The 21576-nt window shown below is 55.6% G+C and overlaps 1 protein-coding gene across 1 annotated transcript; it reads left to right on the plus strand.

The window, feature by feature from the left end:
• Positions 1-525: 525 nt before the first annotated feature.
• Positions 526-21234, plus strand: MSI1 (musashi RNA binding protein 1). Its single transcript, XM_029229378.1, has 15 exons — positions 526-584; positions 754-794; positions 1357-1438; positions 1537-1621; positions 4497-4538; positions 6051-6143; positions 9774-9822; positions 10972-11054; positions 11549-11666; positions 14224-14304; positions 15518-15574; positions 18318-18386; positions 19187-19374; positions 19827-19890; positions 21172-21234. Exons 1-14 carry the CDS (start codon positions 526-528, stop codon positions 19866-19868), a joined length of 1089 nt encoding a protein of 362 aa, XP_029085211.1. The 3' UTR covers positions 19869-19890; positions 21172-21234.
• Positions 21235-21576: the final 342 nt, after the last annotated feature.

Below are 21576 nucleotides of genomic sequence, written 5' to 3' on the forward strand. Positions count from 1 at the left end.
CCCGACCCAGGGAGATTGGGGACCTCTTAGATTCTGGATAGCGGGGACCTGAGAAGAAGGACTGGGGGGCCCCAGATCCGGAACCGAGCTACCTTGAAGGCACCGGGAAGCGCTTCATTCCGAGAGGGCGTTCCCGCGGCCCGGCCCCCGTGCCGGGGTGGATGGGGGGTGCGGCCGCGCCCAGGTCCCGGCCCGCCTCGGGATTCGGGGTCTCTCTCGCCCTCGGGGACCCGGGAGCCCGGCGGGAGCGGGGTCCCGGCGCCGCCGCCTCCGCGGGCGCCCGGGCGGACCCGCGAGCGCTGGGATTTATGCTCGCAGGGCGGCGGGGGGAGGAGCCGGCAGGTCGGCCCCCGGCGGGCCCTCCCCTCGGCCGTCCCCGCCCGCCCGCCCGAGCGGGGTCGGGGGAGGGGGCAGCATGGCCTGTCCGTCCGGCCCCCTTCGCCGCGCTCCTCATCTGCCCCGCGCCGAGCGCTGCCGCCGCCGCCGCCGCCGCCGCTCCGCTGCCCGCGTCGCCCGCGGCTCCCGATGGAGACTGACGCGCCCCAGCCCGGCCTCGCCTCCCCGGACTCGCCGCACGACCCCTGGTACGGCCCGGCCCGGCCCGGCCCGGCCTTACTGGCCCGCGCCCGCCCCGGCCCCGCCAACATGGCCGATCCGGGTCGGGCCGGGCCTCCCCGGGGCCCGGGCCCGCGCCCCCTGCGCCCGGGCGCCCGGCGCTCACGCGGGCCCTTTGTGTCTCTCCTCCTCCCGCAGCAAGATGTTCATCGGGGGACTCAGTTGGCAGACTACGCAGGGTGAGCGAGCCCGGGAGCGCCCGCCGGCCCGGCTGGGCACCCGGGACCCCCCGGCGCCCCGGAACCGGACACCCCAGCCCGGCCCTGCGCCCCGCTGACCCCGGGCGCCTCCGCGCCCTGTTTCGCGCCCCGCCCGGGGACCCCGAGAGCGCAGGGCGATCGGCTTGCGCGCACGGCCCAGCGGGTGGAGGGGAGGAGATGAGGGGTTCAGGGGGCATCGGGGGGTGGGCTGAGCCCCCGGGACCCGCCGGCGGCAGCGCCAACTCCGCTCGCACCTGCGGCTCAAACTTTTGTGAGGCGGCTCCCGGAGCGGCGGGAACCCGGCCGGAGCCGTCCCCCCTCCAGCCCAGCTCGGCCCTCGGCTTCCTGGGGCCCCCAGTGGGCGCCAGGAGGCTCCACGGGAGCCGGGTGAGGACCGGGGGTGGGGGAAGCGGTGGAGAGCGTGCAGCCTGCTTGGCGCGGGGGCGGCCGGGCCGAGCCGGGGTCACTGGGGGCAAAGGACGCGGGAAGGGGGGAAGGGCGCGGGGCGCGGGCTGGTCCGAAGGCGGGTGTGTGGTTACAGAAGGGCTGCGCGAATACTTCGGCCAGTTCGGGGAGGTGAAGGAGTGTCTGGTGATGCGGGACCCCCTGACCAAAAGATCCAGGTGAGCCCCTCACCCCCTCCTCCTGCTCCCGGCTCGCCCCCCTCCGCCGCCACTCACTGCCTTGTAACCATCTGCCTCTCCCTCACTACCGCGCGCAGGGGTTTCGGCTTCGTCACTTTCATGGACCAGGCGGGGGTGGATAAAGTACTGGCGCAATCGCGGCACGAGCTCGACTCCAAAACAGTGAGTGGCCCTCGGGGCTTCGGGGGTCCTTTGGGAGAGGGAGGTCGCTGGAGGAGAGGGTCAGGCCTCTCCCCAGGGGACAGCTGGATGGGGTCCTGAAGGAAGGAGGGAGTTTTCTGAGTAGAAGGGCTGCCACACTCTGAAACTTTGTCACTAGAGTTGAGGGGAGACGGAGCAGGAAAATCCCAGGCCAGCTAGGAGATGTTACACCCCCCAACCCCTCCAGTACCGGTGAGGGAAGACGCAGCTACCATCCCCTTCTTGTACATACTAATCTTGATGCCTCAGAGAGGAGTTTGGGGTGGGGCTGGGTCCCACCCCTAGCCCAAATTGGGTGAGTCAGGGCTGCAGTGACCCACCCGTGGCTTCTCTGAACTCTAACTAGTATTTGGCTCCCCCCACCCCATTCCAGACCAATGGCAAAGCATCACTGAATCCCCCTCCCTTCTTCCTTCCCTCCCTCCTCCCCTGACTTTTGGTCAATGAGCTCCTTGCTTTGTGTGGAAGACGTGAACCTGCTTTGCTCATGAAGGGATTTATGAGAAGGGAGCTAGCTTGCCTGGAGACAACCCTTTCCAGCTAGATCTGAGGAGAAGCTGCTTGTTGGGCATTCAAACTCCAGGAACATTTTGCTGCTGTCTCACTGCTCCCCCAGTGTCTTGGGCCCTGCAGGGGGCGCTGGCACAGGCCCCAGCTCAAGGGGAGAGGGAAGAGGAGAAAGCAGAGGAGGGGTTCCTCTGTGATGGGGTGACTGTCTGCCAGGGGCCGGGACAGTGCGATCTCTCACCACACTCCCCCACTCTCCTCCAGCCCTGGGCCTCCCTGCTTGGGTCAGTCATTGGCTCCTGTTTACCTGCAACAATAGCTGGTTGTGCCCAAGAATTTGTTAAATTACCTCCTGTCCCCGGCTCCTGTTATCTCTGCCCAGTGGCTCCCACTCCTGCTCGCAGTAATGAGCAAATGAGGCCAGGCCTCAACTTTGCCGGCTCTGAAAGGATCTTCTTGGCGCAGACTGAGTGACCCAAGCTGGGAATGGAGAGACAGTGGCCTATTGTTTTTGGTGATTATCTGCCATCAAGCTGCCTGTTCTCCTACCATCCCCTGTCCTCAGAATGCACTGATGGCTTCTGCAGCGCTCAGGAAGCAGAGATTTTGGGGCTGGGGCTGGAGCTGAGGGTGGGGGCATGGAAGATGGATAAGGGGAAGAGAGAGGGGAGGAAGGAGGATGAGATGGGCATCCTTCTGAGATTCGGGACTTGAAAAGGGCAAGGGCTTTGTGTTTGGCATTCTTCAGCCTGGGAAGGGAGGTTTATTGTGGGGAGTTTATTTTGGGTTCTGACTTTCACCTTTTATTTACTTGTTGGGTTTTATGTTGCCAGCTATGAGTCAGAGTGGAGGTAAGGTGTGTCAGGGATTGGGTGTGTGTGGCTCTGCAGGACATAGCTTGGGTACCATCTCCCCATCAGTGTCTGCACATGGGGACTGTCTGAGGTGTGCTCTGGCAGCCTCCAGGAGAAATAGAAGGACGAACATGTCCATCGAGGTACGAAATCATACCTTTGGACAGGAGAATGGGCAGCTGTGATTATCCCTGGAGCCCCTTGGCATTTGGGGAGAGAGGAGGCATTGCCCAATGTGGATTTTGGAGGTTCCTTCTCTGTGGGTAGATTCCAGAGGGGGAACCAGGGAGGCTGGCCCTGGTTTGTGCCATTCAGGCAGGGAGGGACCAGAACCCGTTGCCTAGAACTAGGCTGAGTTTTGAACGGAAGGAGCTCTGGGGAAAGATAGATCTTCCCTGCGATTGGCTGGTGAACTTCTGAGTGGTTTCCACCCATGTGAGTGGCAAGAAACTCTGAAATGACCGGGCCTCATAGGTCGTGCATTGATCACAGTGTCTCGTGCTCTGGCTTTTGCTGTTTGTCAGTACGAATATAGTACCCGGGAGTACCCAGGTGCATCTTGCTTTTCCCCTTTGGTTGTTCACAGCCAAGGGCAAAGGTGGCCTGCTGGTAATAGCACCTTTGTTTGTGCAATGAAGGGCAGTTCACAAAGGAATGCTTTCACCTGCATTATCTCATTTGATTCCTTGCAGCTCCCTCTGGGAAAAGTGGGTGCTATTGTCCCCACTTTGCAGATGGGGGAACTGAGGCTCAGAGGGATCAGGCAAGTTACCAAGATCACAGGCTTGGCCAGGGGCCCAAAGTTTCTGAGTTCAAATCGCGTGTTCTTGCGTGTCACCAAACCTGCGCTCTGCTTCACCCCAAGCCGAGCTGTATTATCAGGGAACTGTTTGTTTGTGGCCTCAAGAAGGGCTGTTAGATGTCGATGGTACTGGGAAAACAGAACTGAGTCTACCCTTGGTGGTTTATGAACTCTTATCTTGAAGCCTTTTTCAGGCAAAGAGTGTTTCCATTCACAAGGCTTCCGAAGTCTGGATCGCATACCTCACCTGGACAGGTATCTGTCAGGCAGGAAGGCCCTCGATATACCTGGTGCTGGAAGGAATAACACTTTGTTTACTTTTTTCTGGTTCTTGCTGAGGGCTAGACAACAAGTGCTTTGTAAGCATTACCTCAAATAATCTGCAGACAGCCCTTTGAGGTGGATGTTAGTATTGGCCCATTTTGCTGGTGAGCTCAAGCCTGAGGCTCAGAGAGGTTAAGTAATTTGTGCAAGCTCTCACAGCTGGGAAGCAGTGTAAGTGGGATTTGAACCCAACAGCCTGGCTCTAGGGCCTAAATGCTTAACTGTTACATTTTCCTGCCAGAGGCTGTGGTGCTTTCTGTCACCTCTGTGTCCTGGGATGAGAGAGGTCCTCAGATCTTCAGGCTGAGTGTGATAACCAACGCCCCTCTACCTCTCTCTTCCCTTTCAGATTGATCCCAAGGTGGCCTTTCCTCGGCGAGCACAGCCTAAGGTAGGTATGTGTGTATCTGGGAGCAGCTCTGTACAACCGGCAGTGATTTTCCCAGCATTCCCTTCTATGGAAGAGGCTTCTGGTTAGAGTGTTAATGGCATGGACTGGGATGGGAGGAGGGAGGACTCTTCACGTCCCTGTTCTGTGAATTGCGGACACCATGCATTTTTCCGTCTGTGCTCTGGGGTGGACTAGAGAGAGGGGGCTGCATATATTGAGAGAAGAAGGAACCCCCCAGGTGATTCATTGCCCTGTATTTGAAGCCAGTACACTTTGGACCCTGAGTCTAATTCTGACTCTGGAGATCACAGCCTCTGTGCCTAGCACCTCTGGGGGGTCAAACACAGCCCAGACTTACCCTCTGAAGCTGAGCTAAAGTCAGGCCAGGGAGCTACCTCTGACCCCCCAATTACCACCCCCCACCTCTGGGGTGAGGTGTGTTGGGCTTGAAGAGTGGGAAGGGACCATGGTGTCTGACACCTGTTATCTTTCAAGTTGGATGACTGTGGCTGCCCTCCCAAGTATTCTTTTTCCCTGGTGCTGTGGCGAGTTTTTCTGGGTGTATAGAAAACAGATTTCTGAGCAGTTGAGCTATACAGAACTCAAAACTTTTGGTGCAGGACAGGAGCCTATTCCAGAGCCCAGGGCAACTAGCCACATCTTAATTTTTAAGCAGTCGAAAACAGGAGACAGGCGGAAGGCTGACTATAGTACAGAGATCAAGACCCCTGAGTCTGCTGATTTATCATGTGTCCTGGGACTAGGTCCCTCCTCAGAAGATCTCAATTCCTCCTTTGCAAGGGGTCAGTGGGAACTGGGATGCTTTAAGATTTTGAGTCATGGTGCCCAGCTCCTGCCACTGCGAAGGGAGAGAGGCAGGTTTTAGGAGACAGGAAAAGGGCATCACTGAAAGAGTCCAGCAGAGGGCCTGAAAGCAATTATGAAGCAGGTATTTGAAGGAAGCCGCACCAGGGAGCACATGGTCGGAATTGGGTTAATTCCATTAAGCAGTTTGGTGACAGAAGGTGCTTTAGTGTTAGGATGGGGCTGGGAATTGCCATGGATTAGCCATGCGCTCCTGGGGTAATTAGGACCATGTGTTCTTCGTAAAATAGGGCTGGGGCCACGGGGCAGCCAGAGGTTGGGTTGGGAGGAGGTTGATGAGGAAAATGTCGGTGTTGAGTTCAGGGGGACCCTGGGATGGGCCTTGGCCTCTCCTAGGAGGGGCTGGTGGGGTCTTTGAGGTAGGCTGTAGGTCTGGGTCACTAAGCCATTCCCCTTCCTGACACAGACCCCAGGAAGCGAGCCAGCCAGGGTGTGGGGTACACAGCTGCCCGTTACAGGCCTAGAGGCAGGGGTCCAAGGGGGAGCTTGGGGGGAGGGGGAGCTTCCGAGTAGCTGGGGCCACAGAGAGCTTGTCAGCTGGCGCCCTGGCAGGAGGGCTGGAGCCCCTGCTGGTGGCGGTAGGCCACAGGACTCAGATGCCCACTTTCTCATTCCCTCCCCTAACAGATGGTGACTCGAACGAAGAAGATCTTTGTTGGGGGGCTGTCAGTAAACACCACGGTGGAAGACGTGAAGCAGTATTTTGAGCAGTTCGGGAAGGTGGGTCAAAACTGGGGGTGCTGGCTGGGGGGTATGACAGGCCTGTAGAATTTTGGTCAGTAGCAAGTGGAGTCCAGCCAGGTCATTCCAATTCCTGCAAGAGTTGAAAAGGGGGCTGGGTCCTTTTGTGGGTGAGGCTGGGCCAACCCACCGTTCAGGCTCCTGGCCTATCTGTGGGCTTCGGACTCTGGACACGTCCCCAGGGAGAGAAGCCACACAGTAGCTGTCCCTGTTGTTGCCCTTCTCCTGCTTATCTTCACTCTCCTGAGGGAGGCTGTGCTCCCGAAGCCAGTTCAATCCAGTCACCCCTTGGCCTCCTGGGAGTTTGCACCTGTCCAGTCCACGGGCGGTTGTACCTTCCCCCACTCCTTCCTGGTGAGGATGATAAGGAAGCAATAAATATGACTCCCAGTTGTACTCAGGACCCTCCTTGCACAGGTGGGAGCTGAGGGGGAGGGTGCCGATCTCTTAGCTACTGGGGAGGGGTTGAAGAGACCACCCCAAATTCCTGATCAGACCCGGAGGACTGCTTCTTAGCTCTGAGGTGCATGGAGCTTACATTTCTGGGCCATTTAGTCCATGCAGAAGCAGATGTGGTGATATGAGACAATAGGGTGTCCCCAGAAAGGGGAGCAATGTGAACATCAAGGTCGCATGGAGAGATGGCTAGGAGGGGACCAAGTTTTAAGTCTGGGGCTGAAGTAGGGCTGCTGTGCTTAGTGCTGGGGTCCCTGGTCTTTTCTGACCTGAGACAGGCTGCAGGCTGGATCTCACTTTCCCCGTCAAGGCTCTTTCAGTTCCCTGTTAGGCAAAGGGCACAGGAGAACGTGGCTTGGGAATGGGATGTGAGCTGGGGACTGGGTGGGTTTCCAGCCCCCCCCCCCACACTCCGTCTCTAGGGTAGAAGGGGAGAGGGTGGGAGGTCCCCTGGCCAGCGGATGCCGGCGATGCAAGGGCCAGAGGCCTAGGCTCAGGCGCCTCAGCGGGGACCCGGGCACAGGACCCAGGGCAGGTCGGCCGCCTGGGCCCCAGAGGGAAGGGCGCTCCTGGGAAGCAGCAGGCCCCGCTCGGCTCCGGTGGGGTGTCTTTGTGTCTGAGCGCCGAGCATTAGAGCTCGCACTAATCTGATCCAGCAGCTGTGATTGGAGGCCGCCTGCCCCCGGGGCCGGCGTTGCCATGGCAACCGGGCCCCAGGAGAAGCCGTCAGCGGCCGCGTCTTTTGTTCGGGCCTAAATCGGCGTTGGCATGTGAAACCGGCCCGGGGAGGCCAGGGGGAGCTGGAGAATAGGCTGCCAGGGAGAGAGGGGGACAGCCGGGAATGCCAAGGGCCCCGCGGCGGGGGGCCTCCCGCCCGGATCGAGGGGCCGCCGCCGAGGGGGGAACAATGGTCAGCCGCCATGGCTGCCACTCAGGCTTAGCGGCCGCCGAACTTGGCGGCTCCCACTGGTCAGCAGGCCTCGGCCGCCTCCCCTCCCCCCGCCCGAGCCCCCCTGCCCCTGGGTTCCCATGGAGACCAAAGCCTATTAAGGACACTGGGCTGGGAGCCTCTCTCCCCTCAGCTGGCCCCAGGAGGGGGACACTGGTGGGGGTCTCCTGAACCCCCAGCCACTTTCCTTGCTCTGTGCCCTGGCCTCAACCCCCGTGCCCCACTCTGGGTCTGTCCAGCCAAGGCCCAGGTTGAAGGGTCTGGGGGGCCAGCGCAGGTAGAGTGGGAAGGTTGGGTGGAGGAAGGGCTGTGGATTTGGGCTGAATCAGTTTTGGGTCCCGCAGGAACTCAAAGCTGCAGGATGGGGGAGGAGGGTGTGGCTGGTTCATCTACTCATTCGTTCAAAAAACAATCACAGTAGCACAAGTCCAGGTGCTCAGTAGGGTGGTCATGGTCATAACTGACACAGGCGCTGTCTTCATGGAACCTTCAAAGCCAGTGGTGTCCAGCTGTTCTGTCTCTAGCTTTGCCACCCTCCCCCATGTGACTGTGGGTAAGCCCCTCTATAATAAAAGTAATAATAATAATAATAATAAAAATGGCTGTTATTCATTAAGCACTTACTGTATCCCAGGTACTGTAAGTTAAGAGTGTTACACGCACTATCTCATTTAACTCCTCCCTATAAGACACTGTGTATACCCATTTTACAGATGAAGAACTTGAATCATAGAGACATAAAGCTGCTTGCCAAGCTTACTTTCCAATTCCAGCCTGTCCTACTCAAAGCTTGTGCTTCTATCACAAGCCTCCTTTCCGGGTTTCTCTTTTCCCTGTGCTAAACATGCATTGTCCATCCAGTTTGGATGGTCTAGCTAATTTGGGATGTGGGCTCAGAATGGGTCCATAGCATGAGAGTTAGGGTGGCACTGTGCTGCAGGGCCCTGGGGCAGGAGGCTTCTTGGGAAGGGAGATGTAATATCCCTCTGAGATTCTCCAGGGACCCAGCTGCCTCCTGGGTCAGTGGAGGTGGGGTGTGTGCGTGTGTGTGTGTGTGTGTGTATGTGTGTGTGTCCTGGTTCTCCCAGGGGAGAGTCAGGGGCCCAGTGCCGCTTGGTGCCTAAGAAGAACTGGAGGACCACCCAGTTCAGGGGCTGCCCTTTCCACTTTAACAAGGCAGATGACGGCCTGGAAAGAGAGCAAAGGAGAGTGGGGAAGAGGCTGTGCCCCAAGGCCTCAGGAAGTTTTCCTTTATCCCTTGGGTGTCTGACCATTTGGGGGAGGGTCAGCAGCTGGAGTGGGATGTGGAGGGGGGAGAGGCAGTATCAGAGGCAGCCCTTGATTTCCACCGAGGGTGAATCAGACCTTAGCTTAACCCCATGAGACAGCTGACACTGGCTGAAGAATTAAGAGGGCAAGGAGGGAAGCAGCAGATGTAGGCAAAGGGAAGCTCGGACTGCAGAAGGGAAGCAAAGGACTTTGGCTGTCCATGTATCTGAGAGGATGCCTTGAGGGAGTAGCAAGAAGAGAAGACTGGAGTCCAAGGGATGGGGGGGGATTAATGTAGATCCTCCTCCTTCCTCCACCCCTTTCCCCTCCCCCAATCAGTGGGAGGCAAGAAGCCCAGGCACTGAACTCTACTTGCTTTAATTACAGCCTCTAGCAAAAGGAAACCTCAATTAGAGGAAAAGATCTGTACCATGAGAGGGGAGTTGGGTCTGGCTGGAGTGGCTGTCCTCCCGGCCTTTTGCAAAAAGGAAAGAGGCTTTCACTTCCCCACCTCATATCTTACTCCTATATTTTCCTCTCTAGCACCCATTCTATGCCTCCTCCTCCCAGGTTTGATCTGGGATTTGCTGGGTGACCTTGTGTAGGTGACTTCACGTCTCTGAGCCCATTTCCTTATCTACAAAATGAGGATCTTACCCTGCAAGGAATATGGAGGAGAGGATGGTGGGGCAAAGTGCCAAGCATATGTTTGGTGCTTAATATGTTCAGGCTGGCCCGTTGAGATTTTGAGGGTTGAATGGTGGTGCTGTGGCACCCAGTTGGGGTTGCAGATGGAAAGCTGTCCCCTACCCAGGGAGCAGGTTTAAGATAAAGCCTGGACTGGGCAAGAGGGGAACGGGTGTCAGAGCCCTTGCTCCTGGGTTGTGGTGGAGGCCCCCGTGTCTGGTGGGTCGTCCACGGTAGCTCTGTTTCAGGTGGACGATGCCATGCTGATGTTTGACAAAACCACCAACCGGCACCGAGGTGAGTTTGGCCCCCTCCCCCTTCCCAGGCCAGGCTGGGGGCCTGTGGTCAGCCAGGGGGCTACAGGTCACAGCTGCCCTTTCATCTCGCCTCCTGACATCCTATCCCCGAGGATCTGCATCCTCTCCGGGGCCTGGCCTTACAGAAGGCTTTTGTCCCGCCGTTTCCTGTGCTAGAAACTTGCCGAATTGCAGACACCCGAGAGGAGCAGAGGAGCAGACCTCTCCTCCCCTTGCAGCTGAGCCCTCCACCCCCGCCCCAGCCGGTGTCTGCCTGGGCTTACCTTGTCCCTGGTAACCAGAGCTTAGACCGGGCCACCCCCGGGTCAGGCTGACTCCACAGCCCCGGGCAGTCTGCTCCTGCCACTGCCCCCTCGCCCCACCCATCGGCTGAGCCCAGCCCCCAGGACCCTTGCCCCTGAACCTGTGAGCATCTGGGCCACCGGGTGTACACTGCCTGGTTGTTTTTCTCCCAAGGGCCTTGCCTTCTGAGAAATCCCATTCCAGCCCCTGGGGCACACCCAGGAGGAGGCGGGGTTGTTTCTCCAGTGCCTTCAGAGCTTTTGGGCCTTTTAGCCTGTTTGGGGAGTGGGTTATGTGCTGGTGGGTGTGTGTGTGTTTTTGTCTGTGCATGTGAGGGTGTCTATGTCTGAATAGTTTTGTAGATCTAGTGTGTCAGAGTAACTGTACGTGTACACAGGGGCCTTTATGCATTTGTGAGCACTGGTGAGTGTCTCTGTGATATATGGGTACCTAGGTGTACCATATATCTGTGTATCTGTGTACAAAAATATATTTGTACACGTTCATGTGCATTTTTAAAAGTATTTGTGTGTGCTCTTTTCCCCTCCTTGGAAAGCATCTGAGGAAGAGAAAAGGCATGTTGAATGTTGTTTGCATCATAGCTCTGCCTCTTTCTAACTTGCTACGTGGTCTTGGCCAAGTCACTTCGCTGAGCCTTGGTTTTCACATCCGTGATTTGGGAGCTGAAACCCTGTCTCATCGGGTAGTTGAGAGGTTGCTAGGCTGGGAACAAAGCTTCTTGTTAACGCTTAGACACTTGCCTGTGAGGGGGGAGTGGTGTTATTGGTATGACTTGGGGCTGGGTTTTGACCATGAGCCCTGTTCTGAGCCTGCCTTTGCCCTCTAGGGTTCGGCTTTGTCACGTTTGAGAGCGAGGACATCGTGGAGAAAGTGTGTGAAATCCACTTCCACGAAATCAACAACAAAATGGTGAGCCGGGATTGGATGGGGTGGAGGTGCAGAGGGAGACTAGGGAGGGCTCCAGGCTGAGCCAGCCAGGGCTGCTTGGAGGTTCTGCAGGCAGGCAGAGGGGCCTCACAGTCAGTGGGGCAGAGCCAATTCTCCCACCCGCTGAAAATCTGGACAGGAAGACAGTGTCCCACAGCTGTGAGAAAGCATGGCTTGTGGGCTCAGAGGGACCGGGTTGAAATCCTTACTCCGCCGCTTACTAGTCTAGTCATTGGGCAGATGACTTCCCCTCTCTGAGCCTCAGTTTCCTCATCTGTAAAATGAGAGTGGCAGCAGTACCTCCATCATAGGGTTGGTGTAAGCATTTGATGAACTACCGCATGCAAAGCTGATCTCTAGCACTCTGTGATCCCTCCAGAAATGGTAACCATGAAATTAACAATAAAGAGGTCTGCCAGGGAATAGGAGGGTGACCTGCGTCTATAGGAGGGACTGACCGCCAGGTCTCATTGCAGGTGGAATGTAAGAAAGCTCAGCCAAAAGAGGTGATGTCACCGACTGGCTCGGCCCGGGGGAGGTCTCGAGTCATGCCCTATGGAATGGACGCCTTCATGCTGGGCATCGGCATGCTGGGTATGTGCTAGGCCTGCATCTGCGGCTTCTTCCTGCCCAAAACTGCTCCCGGGGCTACCAGGGGCTGCATGGGTGTTGCATCTCCTCGGTGGTCTGCCCTGCGGTCTGTCTGAGTGGTTGGGTAGGAGTGTGGACCGAGGATCTCAGGTGTGCCGGTCCTAATGAAGGTAGGCCGATTTGGTTGTAGGGTGCTGCCCTCTGGTGGTGACCAAAAGAATGGTCCAGCTGCTCCTCATTAATTGGTCCTTCTGTCCATCCGTCCGTTCTATTTTTTGTTCACCCATCTGTCCAGTAAACAGTTATTGAGCAACTATAAATGCCAGGCCCTAAGCCAGGAAGTACAACGGTGACTTTCCTTGGAGCTTTATGGTCTGGCAGGGGAAAAAAATAAGTAAGAACATAAATAAATAGGTTTAGGATGAGAATTATAGGATGCCAAGGGAGCATGGTCATAGCAAAGTTGACCAAGACTTGGAGAAGCTAAGAAGGAAGTCACATTTAAGCTGAGTCTGTGGGTTGTGTAGGAGCTAGTTATGGGAGGGCAGGGAGCAGGGGAGGGAAAAAGTGGTCAGGCAGATGGAAGAGCATTTACAGACCCAAAGGCCTCTGGGAAGGCAGAAAGAAGGCTGCTTCTTCTTGTTCATTCAACTAATATTTATTGAGCAGCTTCTGAGAGAGAGGACCTGCGTTCATGGGGTTTCCCATCAAGTGGGAGACAGAAGTGAATGGGCAGTGTCACCACAGTGATTGGAGGCTGTGGGAGGCCCAAGGAGACACTTAAATCCACCTGGGGGTCAGGGAGGCTCCCCGGAGGAGGTCAAGGTTACCGTGAGCCTTGGAAGTTGAGCACGAATCAGCAGTGCTTGGGACCCACGACTGAGGGTGAAAAGTCTGAGCTGGGCCCCCAGGAAGGTCACAGTCTCCCTGGAGAGACAAGATGTATATACACAGAAAGAGAACAGTACAACGGGGTCTTTATGCTGGGGATGGGGGAGGGGTGCTCTGGGGACTCATAGGAGGGGCTATAGCATGGGCTAGAGGGTCAGGAGTGGGATCACAGATAGAGGGGTGAGGAATGTACCCGCCAAGTGGAGCATTGTCTTCTCCTGAAGTTTTTTGTTTTAACTTTTTATTTGGAAGTAATTCCAAATTTTCAGAAGAGTTGGAAAAATAAAGTAGTACAAAGACCATCCATATACCCTCTACCAGATTCACCTATCGTTTATATCATACCCATTTTGCTTTTATCATTCTCTCTGTATGTGTATGTGTACACACACACACACACACACACACAGAGTACACTTGTGATTTTTTCCCTGAATCATTTGAGGGTAAATTACATACATTTTGGCCTTTTACCCTTAGATAATTCACTGTGTGTTTCTCAAGATTAGGGATGTTCTTTCATGAAACCACATTATAATTACCAATTTATACTGATACAATATTTTAATCTAATCTATTATCTATTTTCTGATTTTATCAGTTGATCCAGTAATGTTCTTTATAACTATTTTTGTCCTCCAGAGCAAGTTCCAGGCTAGAATAAAGTATTGAATTTAGTTGTTCTGTCTCTTTAGCCTCCTGTGGAATATTGAGAAAATTTTCCTTTCAAAGCAATTCATTAGCTAGTTTCACCCCATTTAAAAAGTGGGGGGGGAAAAGAAAACCTCTAACCAGTAGTGAGAATTGTGGTTAAGAGACTTGGAGCCAGTCACATCTGAATTTGAATCCCAATTACACCATTATTACTCACTAGGTGATCTTTCTTTCAAAGCTGCAAATATCTATTATAATATATGTATACTAAGTAGCAGGCACCGTGTTGGTGTTTTGGAGAGACAGAAATAAAAGATGGGAAAGACAGAAAATCAGCACTTAAAGAAATCCTGGGATAAGTTCAGATATTGGTCATCAGTGCTATGAAAGGGAAAAACCAGGGTGACATGATAAATATTGAAAGGGAAAAACCAGGGAGGGTGAAATGATGAATATTGTAACTGATGAAAGGGAGGTCTCTTGTGTGATGACCTCTCTGAGGAGGTGACATTTGAGCTGCGTCTTGCACAATGAGAAGGACATAGTTATGTGAAAACCCAGGGAAGAGTGTTCCAGGCAGAGGAATTATCATGTGCAAAGGCCCTGGGATGGGAAAGAGCTTGGTGAATTTGAGAAACAGCAGGGAGGCCAATGTGGCTGGAGCAAGGTGAGAAAGGGGCAGGGTGTAGATGAGGACAGGATGGAGGCAGGAGCCTGAGCATGAAGGGCCTTTATAAGAGTTTGGATTATTCTCAGCTAATGTCACCTCTCTGAGCCTTAGTTTCTCTATCTGTAAAATGGGGCTCCTAATAGTACCTCTTGGGATTCTTATGAGGTTTAAGGAGAGAGTAAAGTGTGCAACAGGCTTTGCACAGGGCTTGGCATGCAGAAGGTATATGGTAAATATGACTGATTATCATTCATGATACAAGGTGGGGAGGGAAATGAGAGGCTCACATCCTTCCCTGCTGAGCTGTAGGTAAGGCATCTGACACTGGTCCCCTTGCCCTATCAGGTTACCCTGGTTTCCAAGCCACGACCTATGCCAGCCGGAGTTATACAGGCCTCGCCCCTGGCTACACCTACCAGTTCCCCGGTAAGTTCTTCCCAGTGTCCCTCTGCTGCCAGCATGTCCCTGGTTCCCGGGCAATCTGACTCCTCATGGGCGGTGTCTGGGGGTGCATGGCATGGGGGAGGTCTGTCTGCTGGAGGCTTGGAAGGAAGGGCATGTCTGAGGAAGGAGCGCCTCGCCCCACCCATCCCCCCCCTCCCCAGAAGCTGGGGGGACTCCCCGTGTGGCCCTGCATGGCACCCCTCCCTCCCAGGCTGATCTCTGCCCGCCTCTTGCCTTTCTCTCCTCCCTACCCGCCTCCGGGGTTGCCACTTCCACCAAAAGGGCATTGGGCTTGTGGTGGGGCAACCTCCCTGAGGGCCAACATTGGTTGTGTCCTTACGGACTCACCGATAATGACCATGTGCTATGCTGAGCCCCTTTCAAGGCAGACAAGACCTTTGGAGACCCTGAATGCTGAAAAACAATTTAAAAGCAAGATGATCACCACCCTCATTTGTAATTCAAAATAAAAACAACACTAGGCCTTCTCATAAGTGGCGAGAAGCCCAACGAAGTTCTGAGCTTTCCCATGATGACTATTCAATGTTTTTTTTAATATCAAATTTCATATTTTTGCAAGGCTTTTGTTTGCTTGTTTTCTGGTCTTATTTTTCTAGAGGTCCCCTAAGCACTTGCACCTTGGGCAGTCCAGCTTGGAATCCTCTATACACATGTTGTTGTCTAGTCCTGACAGTAATCTCTGGGGGAAGGCATGGTGATCCCCATCTTCTAGGTGAGGAAATAGGCTCAGAAGGGAAAAGTGACTGCAAAGATGACTCAGCTAGAAAGTGGCAGAGCTGCTCTAGGGTCATCGCTTCCCATCAATGCTACCTTCCCAGCTCCTCCCCCCACCAAAGAAAATAGGAGGAAAGATGGATTCTGGGAGATTTTTTAGTGCAATTTCAAGACTTTTAAGAAAAACAGTGGGAACAGAAGCTCCAGCATCACCCAGTGCCCAGGGTATAGGTGGCAACTCTGCCTACTCTTCCCTTCTCTGTCTGTCTCCCTTCTCTGTGACTGTGTCTCCTTCCCCACCCTTGCCTGCTGGGGACCGTGCTCTCCCCATTCCCAGCTCTCGGGTCCTGTGCATGGCCTGTCCCCCCACCCAGTGTCCCTGTGGGTGCATTTGTCCTCCCTGGGCCACGCCCAAGAGGCCTCCCTGCATCTTCCTAAGCTGTTTTACGTTTCATTTTAGAATTCCGTGTAGAGCGGACCCCTCTCCCGAGCGCCCCAGTCCTCCCCGAGCTTACAGGTCAGTCGCTCGGATTTCGTACACCTCACAGGCCACATGGGGAGAAAGAGAATGACCCAGGAACCTTCCCAGGGAAAGCTAGTGGGACCCTTTTCTCCTGCCCTCCAGTCTATGAGGATGCAGCAGACTTGGGCACTGGCCAGTCTGTGTAGCTGCATGGCCTTTAAGGGTGGGGCATAGGGCCAAGCCCAGCAGATGGAGGCGAAGTCACTCATTCATCCATTTGACAAATATTTATCTAACGCCTCCCGTATGCCAAGCACCTTGTAGGCGCTGGGAGCCAGTGGTGAACCAGCCAAGGTCTCAGACTCAGAGCAAAGTGGGCCGGGTGGGGACGTCAGGACATGGCAGTGGGCATGGCTCCACTCAGTGCCAGCCAACCCTGCCAGGAGGGGATGCAGACCCACAACTTACAGATCTTATTTTCCAAGAGAGGCCCAAAACCCAGCTTTCACTTTCAAATGAATTTTTCAGTTATTTTCAAATGTTGGCAACCAATTTCAAATTTTTAAACCACTGCAGGCCAAATGCAACATATTTGAGGGCCGAATCCAGCCCGTTTGCAACTTCTGGGCAAGTAGGTGATGTGCTTGGCCATCCTGAACCATTTCTCAAGCTGGAGTTTTTACCTGGGCCAGTCAGCTCAGCTCTGGAGCTGGGGCCGGGGCTGAGGCCCAGGCCAAGGGCAAGGGGCGGGGCGGGGTGGGTGCAGATGAGGTGGGCTGCAAGGGGTTTCTCTGTTCAACCCGCTTCTCCCCCCACCCCATCCCCAGACTCCCCCCCAATCTAGCCGTGTGTCGAGGACGTGAGCGTGGATGCTGCTTTAGATGAGACCTTCCTTCCAAGGGATGCTCAAGGGGGCCCCAAAATGGGGGAGGGGAAAGAGGAACCTGGGGTGAAGGAAGGGGAGGGAGTCCTGGTGGTGGGGCTAATAGAGGCTCTTCCCTGAGCAGAGTGAGTGGGGGAGTGAAAAGGGGTCTTTCCTACTCATTTCAGAACTCTTGTGTTGAGGACCTACTGTGTGAGACACTGCCAAGCCCTGGAGGCAAAGCAGGGACCAGACACCCAAGCTCTGATCTGCAGAACTTGTGCTCTAGAGAGAGAGAGAGAAATGCTTATTATACAAATGAGTAACGCTTTACTGCTGTGATAAGAACATGCTGGATTTGCTTTGTGGAAATGCCTAACTGGGCCCCAGACTAGACCTCAGAGCCCAGCCCTGCCATTAAAGAACCGAGGGAAGAAATATCCCCTCTGCAGACATTTTGGCCAGGGAGGATGTGGGTTCAAGGCTAAGCAGTTCTTGGAGGTCTGGGGTCCAGACTATTCCCTCGCCTTCAAGAGACGAGGGTGTTTCCTTCGTGCATTTAATCAATATTTTTTGTGCCAAATGCTGTTCCAGGCAGTGGGGATTCAGCAGGGAATGAGACAGACGAGACCCATGCCCTCCTGGAGCTGATAGTCTAGTGGAGGGAGACAGGAATAAACAAGTAAATAAACAAGTATCAGATACTTTCTCAAGGTGAGAAGTTCCACAAGGAAAATAAAACAGGGAGATGTGCTAAAGTGTAAGTGTCAGGGGCGAGGGGCTGCCTCAGCAGGGGTGGTCAGGGAAGGCTTCTCAGAGGAGGTGACGTCTGAGTGAGAAAGTGCCAGCTCTATGAAGACCTTAGGCAAGTTGTCTCCCAGCGGTGCAGGAATGCTATCCTAAACTTTAATCCCCTGGCCCAATGGCCTAGCCAAGTACTTTCAGGGTTATTTTTCAGGGTCCCTAGCGTCAGGTCCAGTTCAGGGCCAGGGTCACCAAAACAGCCCCCAGGGGCACATCTTGGGATGGGAGAGGGCAAATGCAAACTCCGCAGACTCTGGCTCTGGTTGGGATTGTAGCTTCTCAAGGGCTGCAGTGGCAGAGCCAAGCGGCAGGGGGCGCTCACCCCCAGGCCTGAGGGAGCTCCAGACTCATGCCAACCAATTATTTAAGCAGAGGTCCTCCTAGTACTGTTCCTTCAGCTGACACTTATTAAACACCAACTGCATGCAAGGCAGGGTGCTAGGCACTGCGGAGGTGGGAGGGGGGTAGACAGCAAACCAGGGAATAGCCAGATCCCTGTGTCTGAAGAGGGGGTCAGAGAAAAGGGGATGAGGAGACTTGGAGGAAGGAGTGGTCATTTCTGCCTCGGTGGTGGTCAGGGGCCCCTGAGGCAGGGAACTGCGTGTACACGATGTATCGAGGACATGCTCACGGGAGAAGGGGAGCGAGGGGAGCCGGCCAGGCAGCAGAAGGAGTGAAATGGGCTTGTGGCCTAGACTGGAGTCTAGCTTCAGCCGGATCCCACCGGGGGGTAGGGGGGGGGTTAATACACCTCCTGGTTGGTCCCTTGGGGCTTTTGGTACCCGTGTCAGTCAGTCACTGGCTCCAGTTGACTGGGTTGGGAAGAGGGGCATAATCTCTGTGTGCCTCTGGGCTAAGTAGCCCCCGTCCAGCCAAGGGCCCTCCCTGGAGAAGGGGGCAGCTGCAGGCGATGCTCAGAGCAGCTCGTGGGGGGTGTCCATCAAGTCCAGGGGAGAAGCTGAGGATCCCTGGGAGGCGATCCTCTCGCCTCCCTTTCTCCAAGAGAGTCCTTCTGCCTGACCCCAGGGCTGCACTGACCCCTCCGAGGTGGGGTAAGGCTGGAGAGGCTCTGCCCTCATCCCCTGCTGCCCCTCAGCCGCCACGCTGAAGCGCCCATACCTTTCCTTCCAGCCATTCCTCTCACTGCTTACGGACCCATGGCAGCGGCAGCGGCAGCAGCAGCTGTGGTTCGAGGGACAGGTGAGGCCTTCTGGGGTGCAGGAAGCGAGGGAGGGGGGCAGGGGGCAGAGAATTCTAGAGGGGTGAGGAGGTGGCCACTGCCACCCCTCTTCAGAGGGACTCACTTATTCATTCACTCAACGAATATGAACTGAGCACCTGGCAGGCTGGCCAGGAAGGAGACTGACGTGGTCTCTGCCCTCCAGAGCTTACAGGCTGGTGGGGCATCAGGTATTAAAAAGGCAGTCACACGGAAGGATAATACTGCCCGCTGGGGGATGTCAGCTGTCAGAGGAGCTCACAGGCCTCTCAGGAAGGCTTCCAGGAGGTTGCACCTCTTAACTTCGCTTTTGAAGGCAAACAGGAAGAAAAGTATTCCCAACAGAGGGAAGAGCAGGTGCAAAGGCTTGGAGGCCAGTTAGCATGGGTGGAGTGCAGGAGTGGGGAGTGGGGAGGAGGTGGGATGAACCGGGTCCTGGGGAGACCCGGAACATTTTAAGCAGCAGAGTGATGTCCATTTTAGAAAATGCACGCAGCTGCAGGGTGGGTACAGGTGTGAAGGGGCTCCAGAGGGGAGGGGAGGTCAGTGAAGAGGCTGCTGAGTGGTCAGACAAGAGATGATGGGGGCCCGAGCTGGGGCTGGTGGGGGGGGTGGATGGACCCTGGAGGATTTCTGGGTGGCGTCGCACATGCCCCTCTGGGTTGTGGGGGTGAGGCAGGGGGGAGGGGCCAAGGTCAGGCTGGGTGGAACGGATTGGAGGGGATGCTGGGGGGTCACAGCGGGCGCCGGGGCTATCACCGTCTTCTTTCTGGGTTGCCAGGCTCTCACCCCTGGACGATGGCTCCCCCTCCAGGTTCAACTCCCAGCCGCACAGGGGGCTTCCTGGGGACCACCAGCCCGGGCCCCATGGCCGAGCTCTATGGGGCAGCCAACCAGGACTCGGGGGTCAGCAGTTACATCAGCGCTGCCAGCCCCGCCCCCAGCACTGGCTTCGGCCACAGTCTTGGGGTGAGTGGCTGGACCTGGAGGACCCTGAAGTTGAAGGAGGGAGAGGCCTTGTCTGTCTGTGGGGGCAGAAGGGAGGCGAGAGATGACGGATGGAGAGAGTGTCACCAACCAAGGAACAGTGAGGGTTATCATTCAGTCATTCAGTGGACATTTAATGATCTCCTTCTGTATGCCAGGCATTAGGTGTGCTCTGGGGATACTGTGCAAATGAGACTCACCATCTCTGCCTTCATGGAGGCTAGATTCTAGCTCAGGGGTGCCCTACTTTTAACCAGGGTACTGGTTAATGCGGATTCCCAGGCCCTGCCCTGGAGAATCTTTTAGTGGGGGCGATATGGGCAGGGCTAGAGGAGGTCTGTGCCTCACCTGGGGCTCCTGTGAGAGACGGAAGGAGCCCCTGGGCTTTCTCTGCTGCCCCCAGGAATCTAGGAGTCAAATTCTTTTCTTTCCAGGGCCCCTTGATTGCCACAGCTTTCACCAATGGGTACCACTGAAGCAGGAGGCAGGTGGCAGGAGGTGAGGAGGTGGGCAGGGGCCTTGGGGTGTGGGTGGCACTGGGAAGGCTAGTACTGGGCAGCCTAGTCTGGGACATGGCCCCCGTCCCTGCCTTCACGGAACCCACAGCCCAACGAGGAGACAGACCTTCATCCCAGCAGTGGTCAAAGAACAGGAGAAGCGGCTCCATAAAGAATGTGCACAATAAGGCAGAATGGGCTGCCTCTCAAGCGAAGATTTCTTTTTTCAGCACCTTTTTTTTTTAAATTTTTGGCCGCGTTGGGTCTTTGTTGCTGCGCATGGGCTTTCTCTAGCTGCAGCAAGCAGGGGCTGATCTTTGTTGCGGTGGGCGGGCTTCTCATTGCGGTGGCTTCTCTTGTTGCGGAGCACGGGCTCTAGGCGCGCGGGCTTCAGTAGTTGTGGCTCACGGGCTCTAGAGCTCAGGCTCAGTAGTTGTGGCGCACGGGCTCAGTTGCTCCGCGGCATGTGGGATCTTCCCGGACCAGGGCTCGAACCCCTGTCCCCTGCCTTGGCAGGCGGATTCTTAACCACTGCGCCACCAGGGAAGTCCCCGAAGAGTTTTTAAGATTGATGATGCCCAGCAATGTTAAGGGGGGAGGACAATCTGCAAATTGGCTCAGGTTTTCCAAAGGGCAGGTTTATCCGGACTAAACATTCATGCCCTTAACACAACGATTCCACTTCTAGGCATTTATTTTTAAAACTGCAAATAACTGAAATGCCCATCAACAGGAGAGCAGTTAAACAGACTGCATGCATACAATGGAGTATTACTCAGCTGGTAAAACAGGATACTTTCAACATATATGCGTATACAGAGAGTGAGGGGACGGGAGGACCCTGCACACACAGTCATCATGCTGTGTATGGTGGGGCACTTTGTGACCCAGTGACATTTCCTTTGTTCATTCATTCATTCATTCAAACAACTATTTATTGAGCACTATTCCAGAAAAGGGGAAGGTAGAAGACAGACAAGGCCCCTCTCACTCTACAGACAAAAATCAAGTGAGCAAGTGAGATCATTCCAAATCGTGTGTGAGGGGTCTACCTACTTTAGGGGTTCAGAGGGCATCTCTGAGAAGGTGACGTTTGAACAAATCCAGCCATTCAAAACTCTATGGGAAGGAGGGTTTCAAACGGAACAGAAAATGCGAAGTGTACGAACAAAGCTTGCCTAGGAGGGGATTAGGGAAAGAGGGCTGCAGGAGGATACCTGTGTTCTGGGGGCCGCAGAGAGGCGCGGGGGCAGCACGCCCATAACCTGCCGCTGTGTTCCAGCGCCCCGGCCTGCAGCTGACTGAGGACCACGAGTGAGCCAGCAAGGGGGCGGGGACACCTCAGCCGCAGCCGCCTTCCCCTCCCCCGCAGCGACTCGGACGCGACCGTCTGCCCGCCCCCCCTTCCCCGGCCCCGGCCCCTGCCCTGCTGCCCGCCCCCGCCGGACATCCATCGTCTGGCTCCCCTACTAACCTCCCCCTCTTCCCCAGCCTCCCCTGACGCTTTTATTTATTTTGGATTAGCCAGTTGCCCCCCACCGCCCCTGGTTCTCCCCTCCCCTGTCGGGTCTGCACCCCGCTCTCCTTGCCGCGCCCCCCTAGGACTCCCGAGAAGGCTTTTGTATTTGTGCATAGCTAGAGTGAGGGCGGAGGGGGCCTGTTACAGGCCGCAGCCACAACCCTGGTT

The sequence above is a fragment of the Monodon monoceros genome, unplaced genomic scaffold, assembly GCF_005190385.1.
Source record: "Monodon monoceros isolate NGI ecotype Baffin Bay Population unplaced genomic scaffold, NGI_Narwhal_1 Super_Scaffold_1, whole genome shotgun sequence".
NCBI lineage: Eukaryota > Metazoa > Chordata > Mammalia > Artiodactyla > Monodontidae > Monodon > Monodon monoceros.